Consider the following 27,742-nt stretch of genomic DNA (forward strand, 5'->3'; position numbering starts at 1 on the left):
TCACGCCCGCACCCTCGGGAAAGGTGGGAAAAGCAACCATCCTTCAGCTGTGGGTGAAGCAAACAAGATGCTCTATCTTATCACCGACAACCCACCCTGGTACTTGTGTATACTCTTTGGCACGCAGGTAAGAGATGCAGAGAGAATGAGGGGCGAGGCTTATTCCTCACCTGCAGTGGGCATTGCCATGTTTTGGAGACACTTCCATTAGTTCATAAAGGATAGGAGAAGAATTAGGCCATTCGGCCCATCAAGTCTACTCCGCCATTCAGCCTGGCTGCCTAATTCTGCTCCTATAAGTTATGAATTTATGAATGGGTATGGAAAGGGGGAGTTCCCAGAGTGATCATGGCCGATCATCCAAAAGTCAGTACCCCGTTCCTGCTTTCTCCCCGTATCCCTTGATTCCGTTTGCCTGCGTATTTAGGCAAATGTGATGGTGAACCGCCATTGAACGGAGACTAAACTTCTGTGTGTAACGACATTTTCCGTAGCATTTCCTGACGGCTTTGGGCAGTACTGTGGCCGTTCCTCGCATACTAACCCGAGTGATCTGCTTACAACATGATTACTTCACCCAGAGTCGACTCATGAGCACCATGTTCTTTGTGTCAGGATTCTGCACGCTGCTTCAAGTTCTGTTTGGTATCAGGTGAGTTAGCAAACTACATCGTAATATTTGACCTTTATCTTTTGTTTAGTTACATAGAAACATAGAAAATAGACGCAGGAGGAGTCCATTCAGCCCTCCAAGCCAGCACCGCCATTCATTGTGATCATGGCTGATCGTCCCCTATCAATAACGCGTGCCTGCCTTCTCCCCATATCCCTTGACTCCACTAGCCCTGAGAGCTCTATCTAACTCTCTCTTAAATCCATCCAGTTACTTGGCCTCCACTGCCCTCTGTGGCAGGGAATTCCATAAATTCACAACTCTCTGGGTGAAAAAGTTTTTCCTCACCTCAGTCTTAACTGACCTCCCCTTTATTCTAAGACTGTGGCCCCTGGTTCTGGACTCGCCCAACATTGGGAACATTTTTCCTGCATCTAGCTTGTCCAGTCCTTTTATAATTTTATATGTTTCTATAAGATTTCCCTCATCCTTCTAAACTCCAGTGAATACAAGCCTAGTCTTTTCAATCTTTCCTCATATGACAGTCCCGCCATCCCAGGGATCAAACTCGTGAACCTACGCTGCACTGCCTCAATCACAAGGATGTCCTTCCTCAAATTAGGAGACCAAAACTGTACACAATACTCCAGATGTGGTCTCACCAGAGCCCTATACAACTGCAGAAGAACCTCTTTACTCCTATACTGAAATCCTCTTTCAGATCCTGGTTCAGAGATTCAGCACGGAAACAGGCCCTTCGGCCCATTGATTCCTCACCCACCAGCGATCCCCGCACACTCGTTCTATCCTACACAATCGGGGACAATTTAACCTCCAAACCTGCACGTCTGGAGTGCGGGAGGAAACCCACGCGGTCACGGGGAGAGCGTGCAATCTCTGTACGGGCAGCAGCCGCGGTCAGGAAGAACCCGGGTCTCTGGAGCAGCTCCAGATGCGCCACCGTGCCTTATCACAAAGAAACATAGAAACATAGAAAATAGGTGCAGGAGTAGGCCATTCGGCCCTTCGAGCCTGCACCACCATTCAATATGATCATGGCTGATCATCCAACTCAGTATCCTGTACCTGCCTTCTCTCCATACCCCCTGATCCCTTTAGCCACAAGGGCCACATCTAACTCCCTCTTAAATATAGCCAATGAACTGGCCTCAACTACCTTCTGTGGCAGTGAATTCCACAGATTCACCACTGTGTGAAAAATGTTTTTCTCAAAGTCATAAAATCCCTGGAGATCGACAATAAAAAGCAGATCGTGCCACAAACACTCATCAGGTCAAGTAGCACGGATAGAAAGATAAATAGCTAAATAGCCAGCGTTTCAGGTCAAAGGCATTTCACCAGAGAGGGTGCGGTCAAAGAACGTGTCAAACAGCTGCTGATCTCACCTGCGTGAAAGGTTAACGAGAGCAAGGTTCAATGGGGCACTCGGACCTTCTGTAAATGCTGTGTCACGGGGGCACCAAGTGTCAGGACATAATCACAGAAGATTTAACCTCCAAACCTGCACGTCACCAAGGCCCTGTCTACTGCAGTTGTACAGGGTCTTGGTGAGACCACACCTGGAGTATTGCGTACAGTTTTGGTCTCCTAATCTGAGGAAAGACATTCTTGTGAGAGTACAGAGAAGGTTCACCAGACTGATTCCTGGGATGGCAGGACTTTCATATGAAGAAAGACTGGATAGACTCGGCTTGTACTCGCTAGAATTTAGAAGACTGAGGGGGGATCTTATAAAAACTTACAAAATTCTTAAGGGGTTGGACAGGCTAGATGCAGGAAGATTGTTCCCAATGTTGGGGAAGTCCAGAACAAGGGGTCACAGTTTGAGGATGGAGTTTCTCCAGCACTTTTGTCTACCTTCGATTTTCCAGCATCTGCAGTTCCTTCTTAAACAATCTGCTGGAGGCGCTGTCTGTATGGAGTTTGCACGTTCTCCCCGTGACCTGCGTGGGTTTTCTCCGAGATCTTCGCTTTCCTCCCACACTCCAAAGACGTGCAGGTTTGTGGTCTAATTGGCTTGGAAAAATGTAAAAAAAATTGTCCAGTACATAAAAAAACTTGTCCAACTTCCAGTATAGTTCCTGGTGGAGTCTTCAGTAGGTACGGGATACAAGATGGATACGCAGGAATGGAGGGATATGGATCACGTGCGGGCAGAGGAGATTAGTTTAACCTGGCATCATGTTGGCATGGACATTGTGGGCCAAAGGGCCTGTTCCTGTGCTGTGTTCTATCTAAGCCAACCTAGATCACGGGACAGCAATATATGTAGAAAGTTAATTCTGAAATGAATTGCATTTTGTTGAATTTCTCAAAGAGGTGAATGGCCATCACCTGTGAACTGTGGCTCAGGCTAAAACATCTATCAATTCCCATCACATGCCCTGATAAGTGTTTAAAGACTTCAGTGACAAACAATACATCATTTTTTTCCATCAGTAGTGACTTATTCATAAGGTCTTACGTTCCAGGAGCAGTATTAGGCCATTCGGCCCATCAAGTCTATTCCGCCATTCAGTCATGGCTGATCTATCTCTCCCTCTCAACCCCATTCTCCTGCCTTCTCCCCATAACCCCCGACACCCGTACTAATTAGGAATCTGTCAATTTCTGCCTTAAAACAAAAACCCATTGACTTGGCCTCCACAGCCGTCTGTGGCAATGAATCCCACAGATTCACCACCCTCTCTGACTGGAGAAATTCCTCCTCATCTCCTTTCTAAAGGTGCGCCCTTTAATTCTGAATCTTTTCTTCGTTGCGTCTTTTCTCTCCAGGTACGCAGCATCCGTTAGAGATATTTCCTGTCAGATGTCATGTACCAGTGAGAGACAGAGGGAGCTTTATTTTAAACCAAAGTGACCCCTGGCAGATGTGGGCATGGCTAATCTCTCTTGCAACTACTGTAAGAATGTCTTTTCGGCATTTAAGAAAAAATGTTTGCCAAGTTCTTTGTGCAAATCTAAGAACACGGTGTCAAATTACAAAACAGACGGTACAATACCAAACAAAATGCCCCAGGCTGAGAGGGGTGTATAAAACCACAAGGGGAACAGATAGGGTGGATTGTTTTTCCCCAAAGTAGGGGAATCACGAACCAGCAGACCTGCGTTTAAGATGAGAGGGGAGAAATTTAGTAGGAACCTGAGGGGCAGCTTTTTCACACAGAGGGTGAAGGATGTATGGAACAAACTGCCAGAGGAGTATGGAACAAGTTGCGACAGGTACTATAATAGCATTTAAAAAGCATTTGGACAGGCGGGTCAAAAATTCAAGTAATTGGAGCAGATGTAGGCTATCGAGTCCACTCCGCCATTCAATCATGATTTTCCTCCCGCTCTCCAAAGACGTGCAGGTTTGCAGGTTAATTGACTTTGGTAAAATTATAAATTGTCCCAAATGTGTGTAGGATAGAGTTAGTGCATCGGGATCGTTGGCCAGCACAAACTCGGTGGGCCGAAGGGCCTGTTTCCGCGCTGTATCTCTAAACTAAATTAAAGGTAAGAAAGACTGGTATCCTCTATATGAGAATTAAATGAGAAAGGTGTCTGTGAAAGTAGATAAGTAACAAGTGTTATCAATCACAAGCAATTAAATCATGACTCATAATTAGAAGAGTAAACATTGATAGAGGAATCTATTTGCTTTATTACTGACCACCAATAAATCAACTGATTTGTGAACCTTAACGGTAAAAGCAATGTATTGTGTCAGGATTGGGGAGCCCGATGTTTTAGTGTGTTATGTAGCCTCCCTTTTTATCATTAATGTTTTATTATTATCAATGTTTAGTGTTTTCTGAGTCATTCGTAACTGTCACTGTATGTCATGTTGTTACTTGTGGGCGGAGCACCAAGGCAAATTCCTTGTATGTGAATACTTGGCTAATAAACTTACTTACTTACTTACTTACTTACTTGACTTGAAAGTTGAGGTCAGTGTTCAAGAGACTGACAGGTTGTTGGGGAGAAGCTGATACTGAACCTGGTGGTCGCGGTTTTCAGGCTCCTGTACCTTCTTCCCGATGGCAGGAGTGAAACGAGAGCGTGGCCAGGGGTGGTGCGGGTCCTTGATGATGCCGGCTGCCTTTCGAGGCAGAGCCTCCTCCTGTCGATCCCTTCGATGTTGTGTGGGTGAGGTGAATAACTGGAGCAAATGTGATCTTTGCGCGGAGAGGAACGTTGACCGGAATGCCGTCTTTGTTACAGGTTGCCCATCGTTCAAGGAGGGACCTTTGCTTTCCTGGCTCCCACTTTTGCCATGATGTCCTTGCCCGATTATAAATGCCCAGCCTGGACCTCCAACAAGACCCTGGTCAATGTCAGCGATCCTGTCTTCATTGAAATCTGGCAGATACGCCTGCGAGAGGTACGAGAGGCCACCCTTGGACTATCCCCCTTCTCCTTCTTGAGTATGGCATGCACAGCCTAAAGTTGTAAGACGACCTGTTCTCTTTGATGGTAGACAAAAATGCTGGAGAAACTCAGCGGGTGCAGCAGCATCTATGGAGCGAAGGAAATAGGCAACGTTTCGGGCCGAAACGTTGCCTATTTCCTTCAGGGTTTCGGCCCGAAGCTTTGCCTATTTCCATCCAGGTTTTGACCTGAAACTTTGCCTATTTCCTTCAGAGTTTCGGGCCTGAAACGTCGCCTATTTCCTTTGCTCCATAGATGCTGCCGCACCCGCTGAGTTTCTCCAGCATTTTTGTCTACCTTCGATTTCTCCAGCATCTGCAGTTCCTTCTTAACCACATTGTTCCGTTTGATCTTCTGTTTGTGCACGCCAGGTCGATTGCGTTCGTCGAAACAGGGTGGAAAAGGTTGCAATCTCCCACCCCTATCCTTGATCTGTCCTTACTGGCTTTACCTTGCACTAAACGTTATTCCCTTATCATGTATAAGGGTAGAGCTGCGAAACACTAAGGGGCAGAAAACGCTGGTGGGTGTTGTGTACAGGCCACCTAACAGTAGTAGTGAAGTTGGAGATGGTATCAAACAGGAAATTAGAAATGCATGCGACAAAGGCAAAACCGTTATAATGGGTGACTTCAATCTACATATAGATTGGGTGAATCAAATTGGCAGGGGTGCTGAGGAAGAGGATTTTTTGGAATGTATGCGGGATAGTTATCTAAATCAACATGTAGAGGAACCAACGAGAGAGCAGGCTATTTTAGACTGGGTATTGAGTAATGAGGAAGGGTTAGTTAGCAGTCTTGTTGTACGTGCCCCCTTGGGCAAGAGTGACCATAATATGGTTGAGTTCATCATTAGGATGGAGAGTGACATTGTTAATTCAGAAACAATGGTTCTGAACTTAAAGAAAGGTAACTTTGAGGGTATGAGACGTGAATTGGCCAAGATTGACTGGCAATTAATTCTAAAAGGGTTGACGGTGGATATGCAATGGAAGACATTTAAAGACTGCATGGATGAACTACAAAAATTGTTCATCCCAGTTTGGCAAAAGAATAAATCAGGGAAGGTAGTGCATCCGTGGATAACAAGGGAAATCAGGGATAGTATCAAAGCGAAGGATGATGCGTACAAATTAGCCAGAAAAAGCAGCATACCGGAGGACTGGGAGAAATTCAGAGACCAGCAGAGGAGGACAAAGGGCTTAATTAGGAAAGGAAAAATAGATTATGAAAGAAAACTGGCAGGGAACATAAAAACTGACTGCAAAAGTTTTTATAGATATGTGAAAAGAAAGAGATTAGTTAAAACAAATGTAGGTCCCTTGCAGTCAGAAACGGGTGAGTTGATCGTGGGGAACAAGGATATGGCGGACCAATTGAATAACTACTTTGGTTCCGTCTTCACTAAGGAAGACATAAATAATCTGCCGGAAATAGCAGGGGACCGCCGGTCAAAGGAGTTGGAGGAATTGAGTGAAATCCAGGTTAGCCGGGAAGTGGTGTTGGGTAAATTAAATGGATTAAAGGCCGATAAATCCCCAGGGCCAGATAGGCTGCATCCCAGAGTACTTAAGGAAGTAGCTCCAGAAATAGTGGATGCATTAGTAATAATCTTTCAAAACTCTTTAGATTCTGGAGTAGTTCCTGAGGATTGGCGGGTAGCAAACGTAACCCCACTTTTTAAGAAGGGAGGGAGAGAGAAAACGGGGAATTACAGACCAGTTAGTCTAACATCGGTAGTGGGGAAACTGCTAGAGTCAGTTATTAAAGATGGGATAGCAGCACATTTGGAAAGTGGTGAAATCATTGGACAAAGTCAGCATGGATTTACAAAAGGTAAATCATGTCTGACGAATCTTATAGAATTTTTCGAGGATGTAACTAGTAGCGTGGATAGGGGAGAACCAGTGGATGTGGTGTATCTGGACTTCCAGAAGGCTTTCGACAAGGTCCCACATAAGAGATTAGTTTACAAACTTAAAACACACGGCATTGGGGGTTCAGTATTGATGTGGATAGAGAACTGGCTGGCAAACAGGAAGCAAAGAGTAGGAGTAAACGGGTCCTTTTCACAATGGCAGGCAGTGACTAGTGGGGTACCGCAAGGCTCAGTGCTGGGACCCCAGCTATTTACAATATATATTAATGATCTGGATGAGGGAATTGAAGGCAATATCTCCAAGTTTGCGGATGACACTAAGCTGGGGGGCAGTGTTAGCTGTGAGGAGGATGCTAGGAGACTGCAAGGTGACTTGGATAGGCTGGGTGAGTGGGCAAATGTTTGGCAGATGCAGTATAATGTGGATAAATGTGAGGTTATCCATTTTGGTGGCAAAAACAGGAAAGCAGACTATTATCTAAATGGTGGCCGACTAGGAAAAGGGGAGATGCAGCGAGACCTGGGTGTCATGGTACACCAGTCATTGAAAGTGGGCATGCAGGTGCAGCAGGCAGTGAAGAAAGCGAATGGTATGTTAGCTTTCATAGCAAAAGGATTTGAGTATAGGAGCAGGGAGATTCTACTGCAGTTGTACAGGGTCTTGGTGAGACCACACCTGGAGTATTGCGTACAGTTTTGGTCTCCAAATCTGAGGAAGGACATTATTGCCATAGAGGGAGTGCAGAGAAGGTTCACCAGACTGATTCCTGGGATGTCAGGACTGTCTTATGAAGAAAGACTGGATAGACTTGGTTTATACTCTCTAGAATTTAGGAGATTGAGAGGGGATCTTATAGAAACTTACAAAATTCTTAAGGGGTTGGACAGGCTAGATGCAGGAAGATTGCTCCCGATGTTGGGGAAGTCCAGGACAAGGGGTCACAGCTTAAGGATAAGGGGGAAATCCTTTAAAACCGAGATGAGAAGAACTTTTTTCACACAGAGAGTGGTGAATCTCTGGAACTCCCTGCCACAGGGTAGTCGAGGCCAGTTCATTGGCTATATTTAAGAGGGAGTTAGATGTGGCCCTTGTGGCTAAGGGGATCAGAGGGTATGGAGAGAAGGCAGGTACGGGATACTGAGTTGGATGATCAGCCATGATCATATTGAATGGTGGTGCAGGCTCGAAGGGCCGAATGGCCTACTCCTGCACCTAATTTCTATGTTTCTATGTATCTATAGGCTGTAAATGCCTCCATTGCAATCATGTATAGTCTTTCCGCTGACTGGATAGCATGCAACAAAAAAGCTTTTCACTGTACCTCGGTACACGTGACAATCAAATAAGTTAAACAAAACTATTTCTTTGGAAAGTACCTGATGCAACGAGCTTGTGTTAGTCCAGACCAGTAAAACTAAAATAAACTAAAAGGGTCTTGGTGAGACCACACCTGGAGTATTGCGTACAGTTTTGGTCTCCTAATCTGAGGAAAGACATTCTTGCCATAGAGGGAGTACAGAGAAGGTTCACCAGACTGATTCCTGGGATGGCAGGACTTTCATATGAAGAAAGACTGGATAGACTCGGCTTGTACTCGCTAGAATTTAGAAGACTGAGGGGGGATCTTATAGAAACTTACAAAATTCTTAAGGGGTTGGACAGGCTAGATGCAGGAAGATTGTTGGGGAAGTCCAGAACAAGGGGTCACAGTTTAAGGATAAGGGGGAAATCTTTTAGGACCGAGATGAGGAAAACATTTTTCACACAGAGAGTGGTGAATCTGTGGAATTATCTGCCACAGAAGGTAGTTGAGGCCAGTTCATTGGCTATATTTAAGAGGGAGTTAGATGTGGCCCTTGTGGCTAAAGGGATCAGAGGGTATGGAGAGAAGGCAGGTACAGGATACTGAGTTGGATGATCAGCCATGATCATATTGAATGGCGGTGCAGGCTCGAAGGGCCGAATGGCCTACTCCTGCACCTATTTTCTATGTTTCTATAGGGTGATTTCACGAAAGGTCGCTGGAGCGTAAATCCCCACTCACGTGACCGAAAATTTTAACTGGGGGACAAGCGTCACTTCCGGTACATGTTAGTGAATGGGAAAACACGCACTTTCACACCCGTTAAAAATATCGAAAACGGCCCGTTTTTGAGCTGCAATTAACGGAGCCAGTCGGGGTGACCGTGAGGAACAGCTACCTACATTTACAGTCCAAAAAAAAGATAGAAACTAAGGTAAATACAAGAGCGAGCTGAAGGTGTAAAAAAGGCGGAAGTGCTAGCAGACTTTTTTCTTGGAGATTTAAAGATCCAAAATATCGGGAATTATCGCGTTTGCTCGCTGCATTTCATCAAAAGTGGCATTATTGACTTTGTTATCTTTATTCATTTGTTATATGAAAAGTATTAAAAGTTAGAAACCCGTCAGTAAAAATTGCAAAATTGCCCATGGTTCTCGGGTGGGTTTTAACATGCAAAATGAAAACGCTTCTGAAGCTCCATTTACCATTTAAATAATCGTAAACTCTCAATGCGTTTGGAAATCAATTTTACTGAGATGCAAGCTTACGATTATTTAAATGGTAAATGGAGCTTCAGAAGCGTTTTCATTTTGCATGTTAAAACTCACCCGAAAACCATGGGCGATTTTGCAATTTTACTGACGGGTTTCTAACTTTTAATACTTTTCATATAACAAATGAATAAAGATAAAAAGTCAATAATGCCACTTTTGATGAAATGCAGCGAGCAAACGCGATAATTCCCGATATTTTGGATCTTTTATGGGGCTTTTTCACGGGGCGAGTTGACGCAAGATGTCACCAGAGTGAAGAGGTCGTGGTCCAGCACGAGTCTCGCACGATATAACGGGGGGAGATAAAGAGTTCCCACGGTACTCGGCATTTCTGTTATTTGTGCGAGTGACTTGTCCGTTTCCCGAGCTTCCGCGTTAAATCTTGAATGAACATCGTGAACTACACGTGACACAAATGATGTAACTTTTTTTTTCACACACTATATATGTCCTCCCTTGGTTGAATTGGCTCATTTGGAGACATATTTTACTGTGTATGTGGGAGACACAGATGGACTGAGCACAGTACCTCGGTCTTTCTGTGTGTGGGAGAGGGGGAGAAAGAGACGTACACTCACAGAGGCAGAGTCTCTCAGCCTGTGTAAGAGGGAGGGAGAGAGAGAGAGAGGCACACACAAGGTGGATGTGAAATCTCACCTGCCTGTTTCAGTGACAGACACCCGCCGCCAGTAAATGAAGACACCCCCATCTGTCTCCCCCTCCTCTCCCTCGACTCCCCCACCTTTCTCTCCCAACTCCAGTCCCGTCCCGACCCCCTGTGAAACTGAATAGAGCAACAATATAGATATAGAAACTGAAACAATATAGAAACTGAATAGCGCAACATGGCAAAAACATCTCTGACACGCTTTACCCCCTTTCTTTGAGATTTTCTGGGAGCCATCTCTGCAAGTGTTCCTGTTAAAAAGATTATCCAACAATGACAATTAGGTGGGACGTCCTCGAAGGACACATGTTCCCTTGTCGATATTGAGACCACCTTCTGTCCCCTCTGTCCAGCTTCCGGGTTTACCGTTCGCAGGAGTTCCCACGCGCTATATCTCTAAAATCTGAAGTTAGGTAATGTCTAAAGGAACTGCAGATGCTGGTTAATACGCACAGAAGTACACAAAATGTTGGTGTAACTCGGCAGGTAAGTCAGATCTGGGAAGAAAAACATAAAAAGCTGGAGTAAGTCAGCGGGTCAGGCAGCATCTCTGGAGAAAAAGAATAGGTGACGATTCGAATCGGAGCCCTTCTTCAGACAGCCTAATCGGAATTGAGTCTGAAGATGTGTCTCGTCCCGAAACATCAGCTTTTTTTCTCCAGAGATGCTGCTTGACTCGCTGAGTTACTCCAGCTTTTTGTGTCTGTCTTCGGTTTAAACCAGTATGTGCAGTTCATTCCTTACACGGGTCTCTGTACAACATTGATTGGTAGCGTTCCGGACCCCTGGACCCGAGGACTCCGACCTGTATCTCTCAAAGAAGTACATGTGAAAAATTTCTCACGGACCATAAAAATGCGTAACCTTTCAGTAAAGTCCCTTTTAAAGTCCCTTTTAAAGATTATAGTTATTTTCTTGAATCTCATTAACATAACTCATGAATAAGTTGATGTCCATATGCGGATGCAAATCTTTATTTTTATTTATTTTTAAAATTCAATCCCACAGAAGATAATTTTTACTCACCTTCTGTCCCCTCTGTCCAGCTTCCGGGTTCACCGTTCGCAGGAGTTCCCACCGTACCCGCAAGAGTTATTACGGATATCGCACTGGCCACTACGTTCATATAATGTTGCAATACTCAACCACAAGTGTACAAGTCAATCTTGGAGAAATTCAAACTTTCTTGAATTTTCTCCCGAGTGACCAAGTTACACGATGACCTGCCGTTAGCGCTACGGTGGTCCACGGTGGTCCACGAATGCCGTACTGTTATCGCACGAGGTTCCCACGATGTTAAACTCCGGTTAACTCTTGCGTCAAGTCGCCCCGTGAAAAGGCCGCTTAAATCTCCAAGAAAAAAGTCCGCTAGCACTTCCACCTTTTTTACACCTTCAGCTCGCTCTTGTATTTACCTTAGTTTCTATCTTTTTTTTGGACTGTAAATGTAGGTAGCTGTTCCTCACGGTCACCCCGACTGGCTCCGTTAATTGCAGCTCAAAAACTGGCGGTTTTCGATGTTTTTAACGGGTGTGAAAGTGCGTGTTTTCCCATCCACTAACATGTACCGGAAGTGACGCTTGTCCCCCAGTTAAAATTTTCGGTCACGTGAGTGGGGATTTACGATCCAGTGACCTTTCGTGAAATCACCCTATTCTTTCGCATGCTTCCTGGATTGTATTGTATTGTATTCAATTCATTGTCATTATCTTATAAGAGACAACAAAATGGATTTTCCTTACAGTCAAGTAACATAAAAATAAATAATAAATAAATAATAAATATTTAAAAAAAGCACAAACACAGAAGTCCACGACACAACATGACCCCACAGCGGCACCAAAGTTGAGGAAGGTGCCATAGTCCAGCCAGCCTCCCCGCCGATCTTCCCAGATGTTCACCCGTGGTCGGGGGCCTCCCGAGCACCCGCAGTCGCCGCTCAGGCCCTCACGCCGGGAACGATGGAACTCCGACGCCGATCCCCGACGGAGAACATCCTCCTCAGCGGCCCGGACCTTCAGATCAGCCGCCTCCCACCGGAGTCCCCGGCTCCCGAAGTCCAAAGTCCCACAATGTTGGTCAGCGCCGCCCGTGTTGGGAGCTCCGTGAACCACAGCTCCGCCATGTCGGTGCAGCAGGCCCAGCGCTCCAGAGCTCCAAACGGCGATCCCCGGTAAGGCATCGCCCGCCCCGCGATGTATCCAGCGCTGCCCCCACCGCTGCTGCTGCTGCTGCTGGAGCTCTGGTCGATCCCGGCAGGAAAGGCCAAACCAATCCAGTAGGTAGGCGGGGGAGGGGGGGCGAGGGGATGCGAGGATGCGACTCGAATAATAGTCGCATCCTCTCCAGGAAGCGACTGAAGGACGGAATCCCCCTTACCGTACCCTCTTCCCCCCACGTAAAGACATAAAAATCCCCACAAAAAAACGCACTTCAAACATAATAAAAAAAAACTAAAAGATAGCGGACTGAAGGCGGAGGCAGCTAGCACCAGCGCCACCGGGTGGGTTCTCCACAGAAGGAAATAGACAGATATAATCTATTTATCTAATGGACAGTTTCAAATATGAATTTTACATTGTCATTTCAGTAAATAGTTGATGTGAGGACAGCGGTGCAGTGGGTGGAGCCGCTGCCTCACAGACCCGGGTTCGATCCTGACCGTGGGTGCTGTCTGTGCGGAGTTTGCACGTTCTCCCCGTGACACTGTGGGTTTCCTCCGGGTGCTCCGGTTTCCTCCCACATCACCAAAGACGTGCGGGTTTGTAGGTTAATCGGCCCCTCTGTAAATTGCCCCCTAGTGTGTAGGGAGCGGATGAGAAAGTGGGATAGCATGGAACTAGTGTGAACGGGCGATCGATGGTCGGCACGGACTCGGAGGTTTTTTGAATGTCAGAGTGACTGTTTTGCTTGGTTTCATCTGGCCTTGGGTACGGGACAATAGACAATAGGTGCAGGAGTAGGCCATTCGGCCCTTCGAGCCAGCACCGCCATTCAATGTGATCGTGGCTGATCATCCCCAATCAGTACCCCGTTCCTGCCTTCTCCCCATATCCCCTGACTCCGCTATCTTTAAGAGCCCTATCTAGCTCTCTCTTGAAAGCATCCAGAGAACCGGCCTCCACCGCCCTCTGAGGCAGAGAATTCCACAGACTCACCACTCTCTGTGAGAAAAAGTGTTTCCTCATCTCCGTTCTAAATGGCTTACTCCTTATTCTTAAACTATGTGTGGCCCCTGGTTCTGGACTATCCCAACATCGGGAACATGTTTCCTGCCTCTAGTGTGTCCAAACCCTTAACAATCTTATATGTTTCAAAGCAGCGTTCTAACCAGATCATCTCATTTGTTTGTAGATTCAGGGAGCCATCATGGTGGCAGCTGTCTTCCAAATCTTTGTGGGATTTTCTGGATTGATTGGATATTTAATGCGATACACGGGCCCTTTAACCATAGCTCCGACCATCTCCCTCATTGGGCTGTCGTTGTTCGAAGCGGCAGGCAAAGATGCAGGTGCCCACTGGGGCATCTCAGGCATGTAAGTACGCAACGGTCCCAATACTTCAAAACTTTGCAAGCTCTTCAATAAAACTGTTTCGGAAGTCGGCGGCACTGTGGTGGCGCAGCGGTAGAGTCGCTGCCTCACAGCGCCAGAGGCCCCGGTTCGATCCCGACCACGGGCGCTGTCTGTACGGAGTTTGTACCTTCACCCCGTGACCTGCGAGGGTTTTCTCCGAGATCTTCGGTTTCCTCCCACACTCCAAGGACGTACAGGTTTGTAGGTTAATTGGCTTGGTGTAAATGTACAAATTGTCCCTAGTGTGTGTGTGTTTGTGTGTGTTGGATAGTGTTAGTGTGCGGGGATCGCTGGTCGGCACAGACTCGGTGACAACAGAGTTCCAATTAACCAGTTATGGATTTTTACAACTATAATAAGAATTGTTCAGGATGCATTTGAACATTAACTTTCATGTGGATAAAATTGTATTTCAGGACGACCGGCTTCATTGTCCTATTCTCCCAATATTTGCGGAAAGTGTCTGTACCACTTCCTGCTTTCAGCAGGAGTAAAAAGTGTCACATTAATTGGATGAACATTTTCCAAATGTTCCCGGTATGTATCAGTAATATTTACGTACAAATATAGACTCAGTAAACAGTTAACATGAAAGAATGCATTTATCGTGAAATGTGTGGTCATTGTCTCGAGGCTTTTTGTGTTCGTACCCGAGGCATGTTGGAATGGGAAGAACAATTATTTATTTCCTCAGGCAGCAGAGGACGCACACAAATAAGATCGCTGGGTCTTTGTTAGAAACATAGAAAATAGGTGCAGGAGGAGGCCATTTGGCCCTTCGAGCCAGCACCACCATTCATTGTGATCACGGCTGATCGTCCCCTATCAATAACCCGTGCCTGCCTTCTCCCCATATCCCTTGACTCCACTAGCCCCTAGAGCTCTATCTAACTCTCTCTTAAATCCATCCAGTGACTTGGCCTCCACTGCCCTCTGTGGCAGGAAATTCCATAAATTCACAACTCTGGGTGGAAAAGTTTTTTCTCACCTCAGTCTTAAATGACCTCCCCTTTATTCTAAGACTGGCCCCTGGTTCTGGACTCGCCCAACATTGGGAATATTTTTCCTGCATCTAGCTTGTCCAGTCCTTTTATAATTTTATATGTTTCTATAAGAACCCCCTCATCCTTCTAAACTCCAGTGAATACAAGCCTAGTCTTTTCAATCTGTCCTCATCTGACAGTCCCACCATCCCAGGGATCAATCTTGTGAAGCTACGCTGCACTGCCTCAATCACAGTTAGATGTTAGACAAGGCGATTATTTCTCTCGGTGCCACCATGGAGAAACACCACCAGTCTTGGAGTCACAACGCCTCCGATTCCCTCCCCAATCATTCTGCGGACTCGCTCAGTATTACACCGCAACAGTGGATCCAAGCCCAGTTAGAATTAGAACCAAGCAACTGCAGAGGCTGGTTTACAAACAAAAAAAGAAACAAAGTGCTGGAGGAACTCAGAACGTTAGGCAGCATTGCTGGAGAACGTGGATAGGCAAGGCTTTGGGTCGGAGTGTGAAGAAGGGTCCCGACCCAAAATGTCACCTTTTTCAGTTATAGAAACAGCGCGTTTAGAGAAACTGTCCTCCAGTTCCTGCGGACTCCGCCCCTGGAAGTCTAGGATGTTGGTGTGAGTGTGCTTTATCATCATTCCTTACAATGCTATCTACGACAGTGATCGCAACTTCTACTGAAGTGTGGATGGCCGTTGGCTCGCTAGAAGCTCATCCGCCCTTTAGCAGGTCTTGTTTTTGGTCCTGCTGGGGGTCCACAGCCCCCTCCTCGCCTGGCAAACCAGGTGGGGGAGACGGTTTAGTCGCCGACTATCCGACCATGGAGCAGGTAGCACGGGATTACATGGTACCCGTGGCGGGGGGTGGAATACGGAGCAGCCGGAGGAAACCCGCGCGGCCACACGGAGAACGTACAAATCCGCGCAGGATTCTTAACGTTTAGTTTATTCACAATTGCAACGATTCCTGTTTCCAGCATCGTTCAGAAACCCACATTATCATGAACTACCAACAAAATATGCCTTGTGTTAGATTAGTTATTTTAAAAATGGTGCCTCTTTGCAAAATCAGAGAAAATCCTTTTATTGGGTAGCACGGTGGCGCAGCGGGTAGAGTTGCTGCCTCACAGCGCCAGAGACCCGGGTTACATCCCGACTACGGGTGCTGTCTGTACGGAGTTTGTACGCTCTCCCCGTGATTGCGTGGGTTTTCTCCGGGTGCTCCGGTTCCCTCCCACACACCAAAGACGTGCGGGTTTGATGGATAATTGGTTTTGATAAAACTATGAACGATCCCTCGTGCTAGTGTACGGGGGGGATCGCTGGCCTGCACGGGCTCGGTGGGCCGAAGGGCCTGTTTCCACGCTGTATCTCTAAACTAAAGTAACAAAAAATTAACAAATGGGATAAATACAGAAGCACAAAGATCCTATAGTGGAGCAAGATAGACCCCTCCTTCTAAATGCAATGGGCTGACGTGTAGTACGCAACGGAGCGGAACGTGGGCCTTTTTTTCATCCATTTCAGTAACCGGACCCGACCCGACTCGCAGAGGGAGAAAGCAAGGACTACCTGAAATTGGAGAAGTCAATGTTCGTACCGCTGGGGTGTAAACTGCCCAAGCAAAATATGAGGTGCTGCTCCTCCAGTTTGCGGTGGGACTCACTCTGGCCATGGAGGAGGCCCAGGACAGAAAGGTCAGATTGGGAATGGGAGGGGGAGTTGAAGTGCTGAGCCACCGGGAGATCAGGTTGGTTATTGCGAACCGAGCGGAGGTGTTGGGCGAAGCGATCGCCAAGCCTGCGATTGGTCTCACCGATGTAGAGCAGCTGACACCTCGAGCATCGTATCCGCGGTGCTCTCGACCAACGCGGCATAATCTAACGAGTTGTGATTATTCTGACGCAGTGCGATTACGTTAAAGAAGATTTTCATTATTTGATGTGTGTGCAGGTGCTTTTTGGGATTGTGGTCTCATGGGTCATTAGTATTATCCTGACTTCTTTTAACGTATTTCCTGATGATCCCAACGCCTACGGATATTACGCAAGAACCGATTTAAAGAGCGATGTTATCAGTCGAGTTGAATGGTTTCGAATTCCATACCCTGGTAGGCAAAACATATTCAGTTGCTGTTGTACACTTGATCGGAATTCCTCCTTGTTTAACGTACACATTCAAGGCCCCAAGTGCTATCAGGAGACCGGACATTTATTAACCATATAACAATTACAGCACGGAACTTCTAGTCCGTGCCAAACACTTATGCCCCTGTCCCACTTAGGAAACCTGAACGGAAACCTCTGGAGACTTTGCGCCCCACCCAAGGTTTCCGTGCATTTCCCGGAGGTTTTTGTCAGTCTCCCTACCTGCTTCCACTACCTGCAACCTCCGGGAACCGCACGGAAACCTTGGATGGGGCGCAAAGTCTCCAGAGGTTTCCGTTCAGGTTTCCTAAGTGGGACAGGGGCTTTACTCTCACCTAGTCCCATCTACCTGCACTCAGACCATAACCCTCCATTCCTTTCATATAATATAACCATATAACAATTACAGCACGGAAACAGGCCAAACCCCGTCCCATTGGTGTCTGCAAGCTGTTGATAGCCTACCTTCATCAGCAGGTCCCTCCAATACATGGTTGCGCCCCAAAGCATTAAACTGGAGCGTTAACAAACAACACTTTACTACATCTAACATGCAGTGGAGACACAAGGAAATGCAGATGCTGGCTTGCAAAAGAAGACAAAAAAGTGCTGGAGGAACTCAGCGGGTCAGGCGGCATCGATGGAGAACATGGATAGGTGATGTTTCGCATCCCAAAATGTCTCCCACCCATGTCCTCCAGAGATCCCGCCTGACCCGCTGTGGAACAGTACAGCACAGGAAGGAACAGGCCCTTCGGCCCACAATGTCTGTGCTGAACGTGATGTCATGACAAACTAATCTCCGGAGTCCACACATGGTCTATATCCATCCATCCCCTGCCTTGACATCAAATAGCCACATAAATGCCACTATTGTATCTGCCACCAGCATGTGCCAAGACCCCACATAAAAAATACTTGCCCCGAACATCTCCTTTAAATTTCCTCTTCTCACCCCAAAGCCACGTGGCAAAAGCCTCCTCTTAGACAAGTGACATTTCGGGTCGGGGTCCTTCCTCAGACTGTTTGAAGCTTTGGTCTGCCCCCACCCCTCTTCCAGTTTTCTCCCCCCATCCGCGATCAGTCTGAAGAAGGGTCCCGACCCCGAAACATCCACTCTCTGCATTCTCCACAGATGCTGCCTGACCCACTGAGTGCCTCCAGCACTTTGTGTCTTTTTGTTATAAAGCAGCATCTGCAGTTCCTTGTGTATCCAAATACCTAAAACTACCTTGTGATTCTCTCATTCGAGATGTTTTAAGAGTTGCGATCAAAATGTATTTCCTCAAATTGTAAAAACATACACAGTTCCCATCAACGCATTGACTAATGTATCTCTACTGTGTTGTTGCATCTAATATTGCTGGCTTAAGTGGCGGTAAGCTGATTGCTGAATTAAAACTGCATGCCTGATATACCCAGCAGTATTGCTCACTCCACTTTCAAGATGCCCAATCTAGGATGCAGATAGGACGCTACTGAAAACTAACAAGCACCTTCGCTAAGTACAGAGCCTGGTTCCCCCTGGTGTTACTAGTCTTAACTGTGTCTTAACCAGACCCTGGAGAGGGAAGATGGCCAGCCGTTGCCTCCACGCTGACTTCAATAGCAACAAGGGTAGTGAAGAGCCTTAAGGGCGGCACGGTGGCGCAGCGGGTAGAGCCGCTGCCTCACAGCGCCAGAGACAGGGGTTCGATCCTGACCCCCGGTGCCGTCTGTGTGGAGTTTGCACGTTCTCCCTGTGACCGTGTGGGTTTCCTCCGTGTGCTCCGGTTTCCTCCCACATCCCAAAGGCGAGCGGGTAGTCAGCCCGTGTAAATCACCCCGAGTGTGCGGGGAATGGGAGCGACAGTGAGATTACATGGAGCCAGTGTGAATGAGCGATCAATGGGCAGCATGGACTCGGTGGGCCGAAGGGCCTGTTTCCACACTGAATCGAACAATCAATCGATCAATCAATTATTTCATCAATGAATCAGTCAGTTGATCGATCAATCACATCAGGCTGTTGTGAGGCTTGGGGGGAAGAGGCTGGTGATGATGGTTCCCATGTATTTGCAGTTTCCATGGTGTATCTATGAACCTCATGCTGTGTCTCTGTGTTCAGGGCAGTGGGGCTTGCCGACAGTCAGCCTGGCTGGCACCTTTGGCATTATGGCCGGCGTGGTGTCGTCGATGATCGAGTCTGTGGGAGACTACCACGCCTGCGCCCGGCTCTGCGGCGCTCCTCTCCCCACCAGAGAAGCCATCAATCGCGGGATCGGCATCGAAGGGATCGGCTGCCTGCTGGCGGGGGCGTGGGGGACAGGCAACGGAACCACCTCGTACAGCGAGAACGTGGGCGCTATGGGCATCACCAAGGTAGGCACTGTAGCGGGGGGCAGCACATTGTTCCAGCATTCTCGCCTCCACTACAAGCAGTCTGAAGAAGGGTCCCGACCTGAAGCATCGCCGGTCTATTCCCTCCACAGATGCTGCCTGACACGTCGAGTTTGCAGAAGGTCCCAGTGTCTGGAGTTCCTTGTGTCGCCACAAATCCAATCCAACTTTATACTCTCCATCTTGTCATCTATTACATAGATACATAGATACATAGAAAATAGGTGCAGGAGTAGGCCATTCGGATGATCATGGCTGATCATCCAACTCAGTATCCCGTACCTGCCTTCTCTCCATACCCCCTGATCCCTTTAGCCACAAGGGCCACATCTAACTCCCTCTTAAATATAGCCAATGAACTGGCCTCAACTACCCTCTGTGGCAGAGAGTTCCTGAGATTCACCACTCTCTGTGTGAAAAGGTTTCTTCTCATCTCGGTCCTAAAGGATTTCCCCCTTATCCTTAAGCTGTGACCCCTTGTCCTGGACTTCCCCAACATCGGGAACAATCTTCCTGCATCTAGCCTGTCCAACCCCATAAGAATTGTGTACGTTTCTATAAGATCCCCTCTCAATCTCCTAAATTCTAGCGAGTATAAGCCAAGTCTATCCAGTCTTTCTTCATATGAAAGTCCTGACATCCCAGGAATCAGTCTAGTGAACCTTCTCTGCACTCCCTCAATGGCTATAATGTCCTTCCTCAGATTTGGAGACCAAAACTGTACGCAATACTCCAGGTGTGGTCTCACCAAGACCCTGTACAACTGCAGTAGAATCTCCCTGCTCCTATACTCAAATCCTTTTGCTATGAAAGCTAACATACCATTCGCTTTCTTCACTGCCTGCTGCACCTGCATGCCTACTTTCAATGACTGGTGTACCATGACACCCAGGTCTCGCTGCATCTCCCCTTTTCCTAATCGGCCACCATTTAGATAATAGTCTGCTTTCCTGTTTTTCCCACCAAAGTGGATAACCTCACATTTATCCACATTATACTGCATCTGCCAAACATTTGCCCACTCACCCAGCCTATCCAAGTCACCTTGCAGTCTCCTAGCATCCTCCTCACAGCTAACACTGCCCCCCAGCTTAGTGTCATCCGCAAACTTGGAGATGTTGCCTTCAATTCCCTCATCCAGATCATTAATATAAATTGTAAATAGCTGTGGTCCCAGCACTGAGCCTTGCGGTATCCCACTAGTCACTGCCTGCCATTGTGAAAAGGACCCGTTTACTCCTACTCTTTGCTTCCTGTTTGCCAGCCAGTTCTCTATCCACATCAATACTGAACCCCCAATACCGTGTGCTTTAAGTTTGTATACTAATCTCTTATGTGGGACCTTGTCGAAAGCCTTCTGAAAGTCCAGATACAACACATCCACTGGTTCTCCCCTATCCACTCTACTAGTTACATCCTCGAAAAATTCTATAAGATTCGTCAGACATGATTTACCTTTCGTAAATCCATGCTGACTTTGTCCAATGATTTCACCACTTTCCAAATGTGCTGCTATCCCATCTTTAATAACTGACTCTAGCAGTTTCCCCACTACCGATGTTAGACTAACTGGTCTGTAATTCCCCGTTTTCTCTCTCCCTCCCTTCTTAAAAAGTGGGGTTACGTTTGCTACCCGCCAATCCTCAGGAACTACTCCAGAACCTAAAGAGTTTTGAAAAATTATCTCTAATGCATCCACTATTTCTGGAGCTACTTCCTTAAGTACTCTGGGATGCAGCCTATCTGGCCCTGGTGATTTATCGGCCTTTAATCCATTCAATTTACCCAACACCACTTCCCGACTAACCTGGATTTCACTCAGTTCCTCTATCTCCTTTGACCCGCGGTCCCCTGCTATTTCCGGCAGATTATTTATGTCTTCCTTAGTGAAGACGGAACCAAAGTAGTTATTCAATTGGTCCGCCATATCCTTGTTCCCCATGATCAATTCACTCCTTCTACACCTGAAACATCCCAATCTGAAACATTGTGTGTCCATTCCATTTCCACAGATGCTGCCTGACCTGCTGAGTTTCTCTAGCACGCAGTTAGAGTCATAGACATAGAGTGATACAGTGTGGAAACAGGCCCTTCGGCCCAACTTGCCCACACCAGCCAACATGTCCCAGCTACACTAGTCCCACCAGCCTGTGTTTTGTCCACATCCCTCCAAACCTGTCCTATGGACATTTCCACTGGTGGGAGAGTCTAGGACCAGAGGTCATAGCCCCAGAATTAAAGGGCGCTCTTTTAGAAAAGAGGTGAGGAGGAACTTCTTTAGTCAGAGGGGAGTTAATCTGTGGAACTCATTGCCACTGAGGGCTGTAGAGGCCAAGTCAGTGGATATTTTTAAGGCAGAAGTAACATAGAAACATAGAAAATAGGTGCAGGAGTAGGCCATTCGGCCCTTCGAGCCTGCACCTCCATTCGATATGATCATGGCTGATCATCCAACTCGGTATCCTGTACCTGCCATCTCTCCATACCCCCTGATCCCTTTAGCCACAAGGGCCACATCTAACTCCTTCTTAAATATAGCCAATGAACTGGCCTCAACTACCTTCTGTGGCAGAGAATGCCACAGATTCACCACTCTCTGTGTAAAAAATGATTTTCTCATCTCGGTCCTAAAAGACTTCCCTCTTATCCTTAAACTGTGACCCCTTGTTCTGGACATATTCTTGATTAGAACGGGTGTCAAGGGTTATGGGAAGAAGGCGGGAAAATTGAATCAGGAGGCAGAGATCAGCCATGATTGAATGGCGGAGTAGACTCGATGGGCCGAATGGCCTAATTCTACTCCTCTCACTTATGACCAATCCACGTCTCTGTGTGTAGCTCATTGCCGTAAATTGATAATGTTGTTTAGAGAAGAATTACAATAGCCACTAGATGCAGGAGTAGGCCATTCAGCCCTTCGAGTCAGCACCGCCATTCAATGTGATCATGGCTGATCATCCCCAATCAGTACCCCGTTCCTGCCTTCTCCCCATATCCCCTGACTCCGCTATCTATAAGAGCCCTATCTAGCTCTCTCTTGAAAGCATCCAGAGAACCTGCCTCCACCGCCCTCTGAGGCAGAGAATTCCACAGACTCACAACTCTGTGTGAGAAAAAATGTTTCCTCGTCTCCGTTCTAACGTCTGAGTGTGGAGCTGGGATCTCCGGGTGCAATGCCTCTCGTTCTCTTTGCTTTCAGGTGGGCAGTCGCGTGGTTATTGTAACGTGCGGATTGTTAATGCTTTGCATGGGACTGCTTGTTAAAATCGGAGCCATTTTAAGCACCATCCCAGACCCGGTGATTGGCGGGATGTTTATGGTGATGTTCGGAATTATCACAGCCGTCGGAATTTCAAGTCTGCAGGTACAATACCTAAAGCACATTCGATAGAAACATAGACAATAGGTGCAGGAGTAGGCCATTCGGCCCTTCGAGCCTGCACCGCCATTCGATATGATCATGGCTGATCATCCAACTCAGTATCCTGTACCTGCCTTCTCTCCATACCCCCTGATCCCTTTAGCCACAAGGGCCACATCTAACTCCCTCTTAAATATAGCCAATGAACTGGCCTCAACTACCTTCTGTGGCAGAGAATTCCAGAGATTCACCACTCTCTGTGTGAAAAATGTTTTTCTCATCTCGGTCCTAAAAGATTTCCCCCTTATCCTTAAACTGTGACCCCTTGTTCTGGACTTCCCCAACATCAGGAACAATCTTCCTGCATCTAGCCTGTCCAACCCCTTAAGAATTTTGTAAGTTTCTATAAGATCCCCCCTCAGTCTTCTAAATTCTAGCGAGTACAAGCCGAACATTCCCACTTTAGCAAACACTGCCAACACTTCAGCCTCCCGAATAGTGAAAGGCCTGGATGGAGTGGATGTGGAGAGGATGTTTCCACTAGTGGGAGAGTCTAGGACCAGTGGTCACAGCCTCAGAATTAAAGGACGTTCCTTTAGGAAGATGTCCTTAAGGGCTGGTGGAGTCAAGGGAGAAGGCAGGCACGGGTTATTGATAGGGGACGATCAGCCATGATCACATTGATTGGCGGTGCTGGCTCGAAGGGCCGAATGGCCTCCTCCTGCACCTGTTTTCTATGAGGAGGAACATCTTTAGTCGGAGGGTGGTGAATCTGTGGAATTCTTCACCACGGAAGGCTGTGGAGGCCAAGTCAGTGGATATTTTTAAGGCAGAGATGGATAGATTCTTGATTAGTGCGGGTGTCAGAGGTTTATGGGGAGACGGCAGGAGAATGGGGTTAGGAGGGAGAGATAGATCAGCCGTGATTGAATGGGCGGAGTAGACTTGATAATTCTGCTCCTATCACTGATCAACTTATGACCCATTGAATGCATGGATGACAATATGCTCCTTACCTCCTGCCCAGAGTCTTCTTCTGATTCATGTGTAAAGAATTCTGCTCCACCTTCCATCCAGTCGCCAGTTTGGAATGGAGATAAGGAAGGTGTTGACCAAGTGATGTGAGTGAGTGTGCAACAGAAGGCAGTATTGTAGAGATGCTGCCTGACCTGCAGAGTTACTCCTGCACTTTGTGTCTATCTAGTGTTTTACAAATCTGATTAATTAAATGAGGTGCAAATTCTAGTGCTTTTATTGGACCAGAAATAATGTTATATTTACTTTAATTTTATTGTAATAGAAATGAATCTTTCATAAAGTCATCAGTCATAGGAACAGAATTAGGCCTCATCGCGTCCACCCCACCATTCAATCATGGCTGATCTATCTCTCCCTCTCAACCCCTTCTCCCCATAACCCCCGACACACATACTAGTCAAGAACCTGTCCACCTCTGCTTTAAAAATAACCATTCACTTGGCTGTTCGTGGCAATGAATTCCACAGATTCACCACCACCCTCTGGCTGAGAGAATTTCTCCTCATCCCCGTTGATATTGAAGGTTTACGCTGCACTCATCGCCTGTTGGCAGCTGTGCCCTGGTAGCACTGCCTACATGGTGCTGAGCCTGAGATGGGCAAGCTCCATGTATCTCCTCCACACCTTGATCTAAACCAGCAGCAACTTCCCACTAGATGAGGCGGAGAAGATCTGTCAGAGTGAGCCTCATGTGTTTCACAACTTCACAAGGTACAGGAGTAGAATTAGAGGCCATTCGGCCCATTGCGTCCAGTCTGCCATTCAATCGTGGCTGATCTTTGCCTCCAAAATCCCATTCCACTGCCGTGTCCCCACAACAATAAACAATGGACAATAGGTGCAGGAGTAGAGGCCATTCTGCCCCTCAAGCCAGCACCGCCATTCAATGTGATCATGGCTGATCATCCACAATCAGTACCCCGTTCCTGCCTTCTCCCCATACCCCCTGACTCCGCTATCTTTAAGAGCCCTATCTAGCTCTCTCTTGAAAGCATCCAGAGAACCCGCCTCCACCGCCCTCTGAGGCAGAGAATTCCACAGACTCACCACTCTCTGTGAGAAAAAGTGTTTCTTCATCTCCGTTCTAAATGGCTTACTCCTTATTCTTAAACTGTGGCCCCTGGTTCTGGACTCCCCCATCATCGGGAACATTTCCTGCCTCTAGCGTGTCCAAGCCCTTAATAATCTTGTATGTTTCAATAAGATACCCTCTCATCCTTCAACTCATCATTGCAATTCCTGCTCGTTACATCGGATGGTGGGGCGGCCACTCGACTCCTGAAAAATAGCCTTTTAGTTGATACAGTACAGAAACAGGCCCTTCGGCCCACCGAGCCCACACTAGTTCCATGTTATCCCACTTTCCCATCTGTTCCCTCCACACTGAGGAAGCAATTTACAGAGGGGCCATTTAACCTACCAACCGGCACGTCTTTGGGATGTGGGAGGTAACCGGAGCACCCGGAGGAAACCCATGCAGTCACAGGGAGAGCGTGCAAACTCCACACAGACAGCACCCGAGGTCAGGATGGAACCCGGGTCTCTAGCGCTGTGAGGCAGCAGCTCTACCCGCTGCGCCACCGTGTCGCCCTGTCACAAGGAAAGTAAAATATAAATCTTGTGTGTTGAGGGCTTAATTCCAAGCCTTTACATTGCAGACAGTGCACTTCAGAATGTCCTGTGATGTTGAGAGTTTATATTGTGTAGAATTTCAAGAGTTTTCTCCTCGTTTAAATGTTTATTAATAATTGTTTGGCATTTATATATCGTGTATATTCATACCATTGGACTGTGGATATCCATTTATCTGAATGATAAAATCCAAGCTCTGATTGCTGTTCCTTTTATTACCCTTTAGTTTGTGGATATGAATAGTTCAAGGAATATTTTTATTTTTGGATTCTCCATGTTTTCCGGCCTGGTCATACCTAACTGGATGAACAAGCACCCCGAGTCCATACAGACAGGTAGGGATGTATCATTGTGCTAGTCCGTGCCCAGATCTGTCAACGATTACCCAAGTCAATAGACTATAGGTGCAGGAGTAGACCATTCGGCCCTTCGAGCCAGCACCGCCATTCACTGTGATCATCATGGCTGATCATCCACAATCACTACCCCGTTCCTGCCTTCTCCCCACATCCCCTGACTCAGCTATCTTTAAGAGCTCTATCTAGCTCTCTCTTGAAAGTATCCAGAGGATTGGCCCCACTGCCTTCTGAGGCAGAGAATTCCACAGATTTCTGGGTGAAAAAGTTTTAAATGGCCTACCCCTTATAGTTAAAGTCGGGTGGTGGGTGTATGGAACTAGTTGCCAGAGGAGATAGTTGAGGCTGGGACAATAGCAGCATTTAAACAACACTAGGGCAGGTACATGGATTGGAAAGGTTTTAGAGGGATATGGGCCAAACCTGGGCAAATGGGACTAGCATAGATGCTGGCATCTTGGTCAGCATGGACGGGTTGGGCCGAAGGGCCTGTTTCTGTTGTGTGTGACTCTAAAGGCCCACCTGTCCCTGCACAAACACACTGTCTGGCCCCAACACCTGCCATGGTGGCTCAAACCTACTGAAACGTGGCCAAATGCAAGTCTGAAGAAGGGTCTCGACCCGAAACATCACCCTTTCCTTCTCTCCGGAGATGCGGACTGTCCCGCTGAGTTATTCCAGCATCTTCTGTCTATCTTCTGTGTAAACCAGCATCTGCTGTTCCTTCCTGCACACCCCAATCTCCATCTCCCTTTGCCTTTCTCAACCCCCTCAATGCTAGAGCATCTCCTTATTGTACAACAGCGAGATCCTATTTAGTTCAGCCAGGATTCTATGTAGACTGTACACAAAACATTAAAACAAACCATTCTGCTTCTTAGGAGTACTTCCGCTGGATCAAGTCTTCGGTGTACTTTTAAACACCAGTATGTTTGTGGGAGGATTTTGGGGCTTTTTTCTAGATAACACCATCCCAGGTAAGCTGCTGTCTCGGCCCAATGCTCTGTTTTGAATGAATGAATGAATGAATAAGTTTATTGGCCAAGTATTCACATACAAGGAAAGTGCAGGAGGAGGCCATTCGGCCCTTCGAGCCAGCACCACCATTCAATGCGATCATGGCTGATCATCCACAATCAGTACCCCGTTCCTGCCTTCTCCCCATATCCCCAGACTACGCTATCTTTAAGACCCCTATCTAGCTCTCTCTTGAAAGCATCCAGAGAACCTGCCTCCACCGCCCTCTGAGGCAGAGAATTCCACAGACTCACCACTCTCTGTGAGAAAATGTGTTTTCTCGTCTCCGTTCTAATTGGCTTACTCCTTATTCTTAAACTGTGGCCCCCGGTTCTGGACTCCCCCAACATCGGGAACATATTTCCTGCCTCTAGCATGTCCAAGCCCTTAACAATCTTCTATGTTTCAATGAGATATCCTCTCATCCTTCTAAACTCCAGAGTGTACAAGCCCAGCCGCTCCATTCTCTCAGCGTATGACAGTCCCGCTATCCCGGAAATTAACCTTGTAAACCTACGCTGGGAGCCCTCAATGTGGAGTTTGCATGTGGCCCTTGTGGCTAAAGGACAGGCACACACACGCCGGGACGTTGGGCAGGGATATGACCTTCTGTTCCCCAGGTACAGAGAAAGAACGGGGCATCATCGCCTGGAAGCAATCGGTCATGGACGAGGGGGACAAGGACAAGATCGAGAGCGACTGTTACGAACTACCGTTCGGCATCGGCACCAGGTGTTGCACAGGTTCCTGGAGGCGGTACATCCCCTTCTGCCCAAAGCCGGCAGCTCCCGACAAGGAGGAGCTGGAAATCCATCAGGAAACTCCCGACAAGGAGGAGCTGGAAATCCATCAGGAAACTCTGTTCTAACAACCTGCGTCGTTCCATTCGATCAAACATCATCACATGGCGCAAGAAATTGTTGTATATTTCATTCATATTTAATTGGGAGTTCACTTGAAACTCTTCTGTATCATTAAAGGAAAAAAAAGAAAGAAAAACTATCCGAGGATTTGAATGGATGTGGGGATTTTCCAGGTGGCAAGGTCATGAGTAC

The 27,742-nt window shown here is 47.1% G+C and overlaps 1 protein-coding gene across 1 annotated transcript; it reads left to right on the forward strand.

Annotated features, from left to right (window-relative positions):
• LOC116984249 (solute carrier family 23 member 1-like) lies at nucleotides 1-27,555 on the forward strand. The gene is made up of 11 exons (XM_033038366.1): nucleotides 1-127; nucleotides 495-652; nucleotides 4,841-5,000; nucleotides 13,528-13,709; nucleotides 14,165-14,285; nucleotides 16,711-16,867; nucleotides 19,012-19,265; nucleotides 22,483-22,647; nucleotides 25,541-25,649; nucleotides 26,552-26,647; nucleotides 27,308-27,555. The coding sequence occupies exons 1-11, from the start codon at nucleotides 68-70 to the stop codon at nucleotides 27,553-27,555; spliced, it is 1,710 nt and encodes a 569-aa protein (XP_032894257.1). The 5' UTR covers nucleotides 1-67.
• The last annotated feature ends 187 nt before the right edge of the window (nucleotides 27,556-27,742 follow it).

This window comes from Amblyraja radiata, chromosome 19 (assembly GCF_010909765.2).
Source record: "Amblyraja radiata isolate CabotCenter1 chromosome 19, sAmbRad1.1.pri, whole genome shotgun sequence".
NCBI lineage: Eukaryota > Metazoa > Chordata > Chondrichthyes > Rajiformes > Rajidae > Amblyraja > Amblyraja radiata.

Excerpts from the sequence above, each read along its gene's own strand:
- LOC116984249 (XM_033038366.1), top strand. The coding sequence starts at position 68 with ATGCTCTATCTTATCACCGACAACCCACCCTGGTACTTGTGTATACTC. Across the intron at positions 25,650-26,551 it reads CCCCGAGTCCATACAGACAG|GAGTACTTCCGCTGGATCAA; the intron begins GTAGGGATGTAT and ends TCTGCTTCTTAG. Across the intron at positions 26,648-27,307 it reads TCTAGATAACACCATCCCAG|GTACAGAGAAAGAACGGGGC; the intron begins GTAAGCTGCTGT and ends TCTGTTCCCCAG.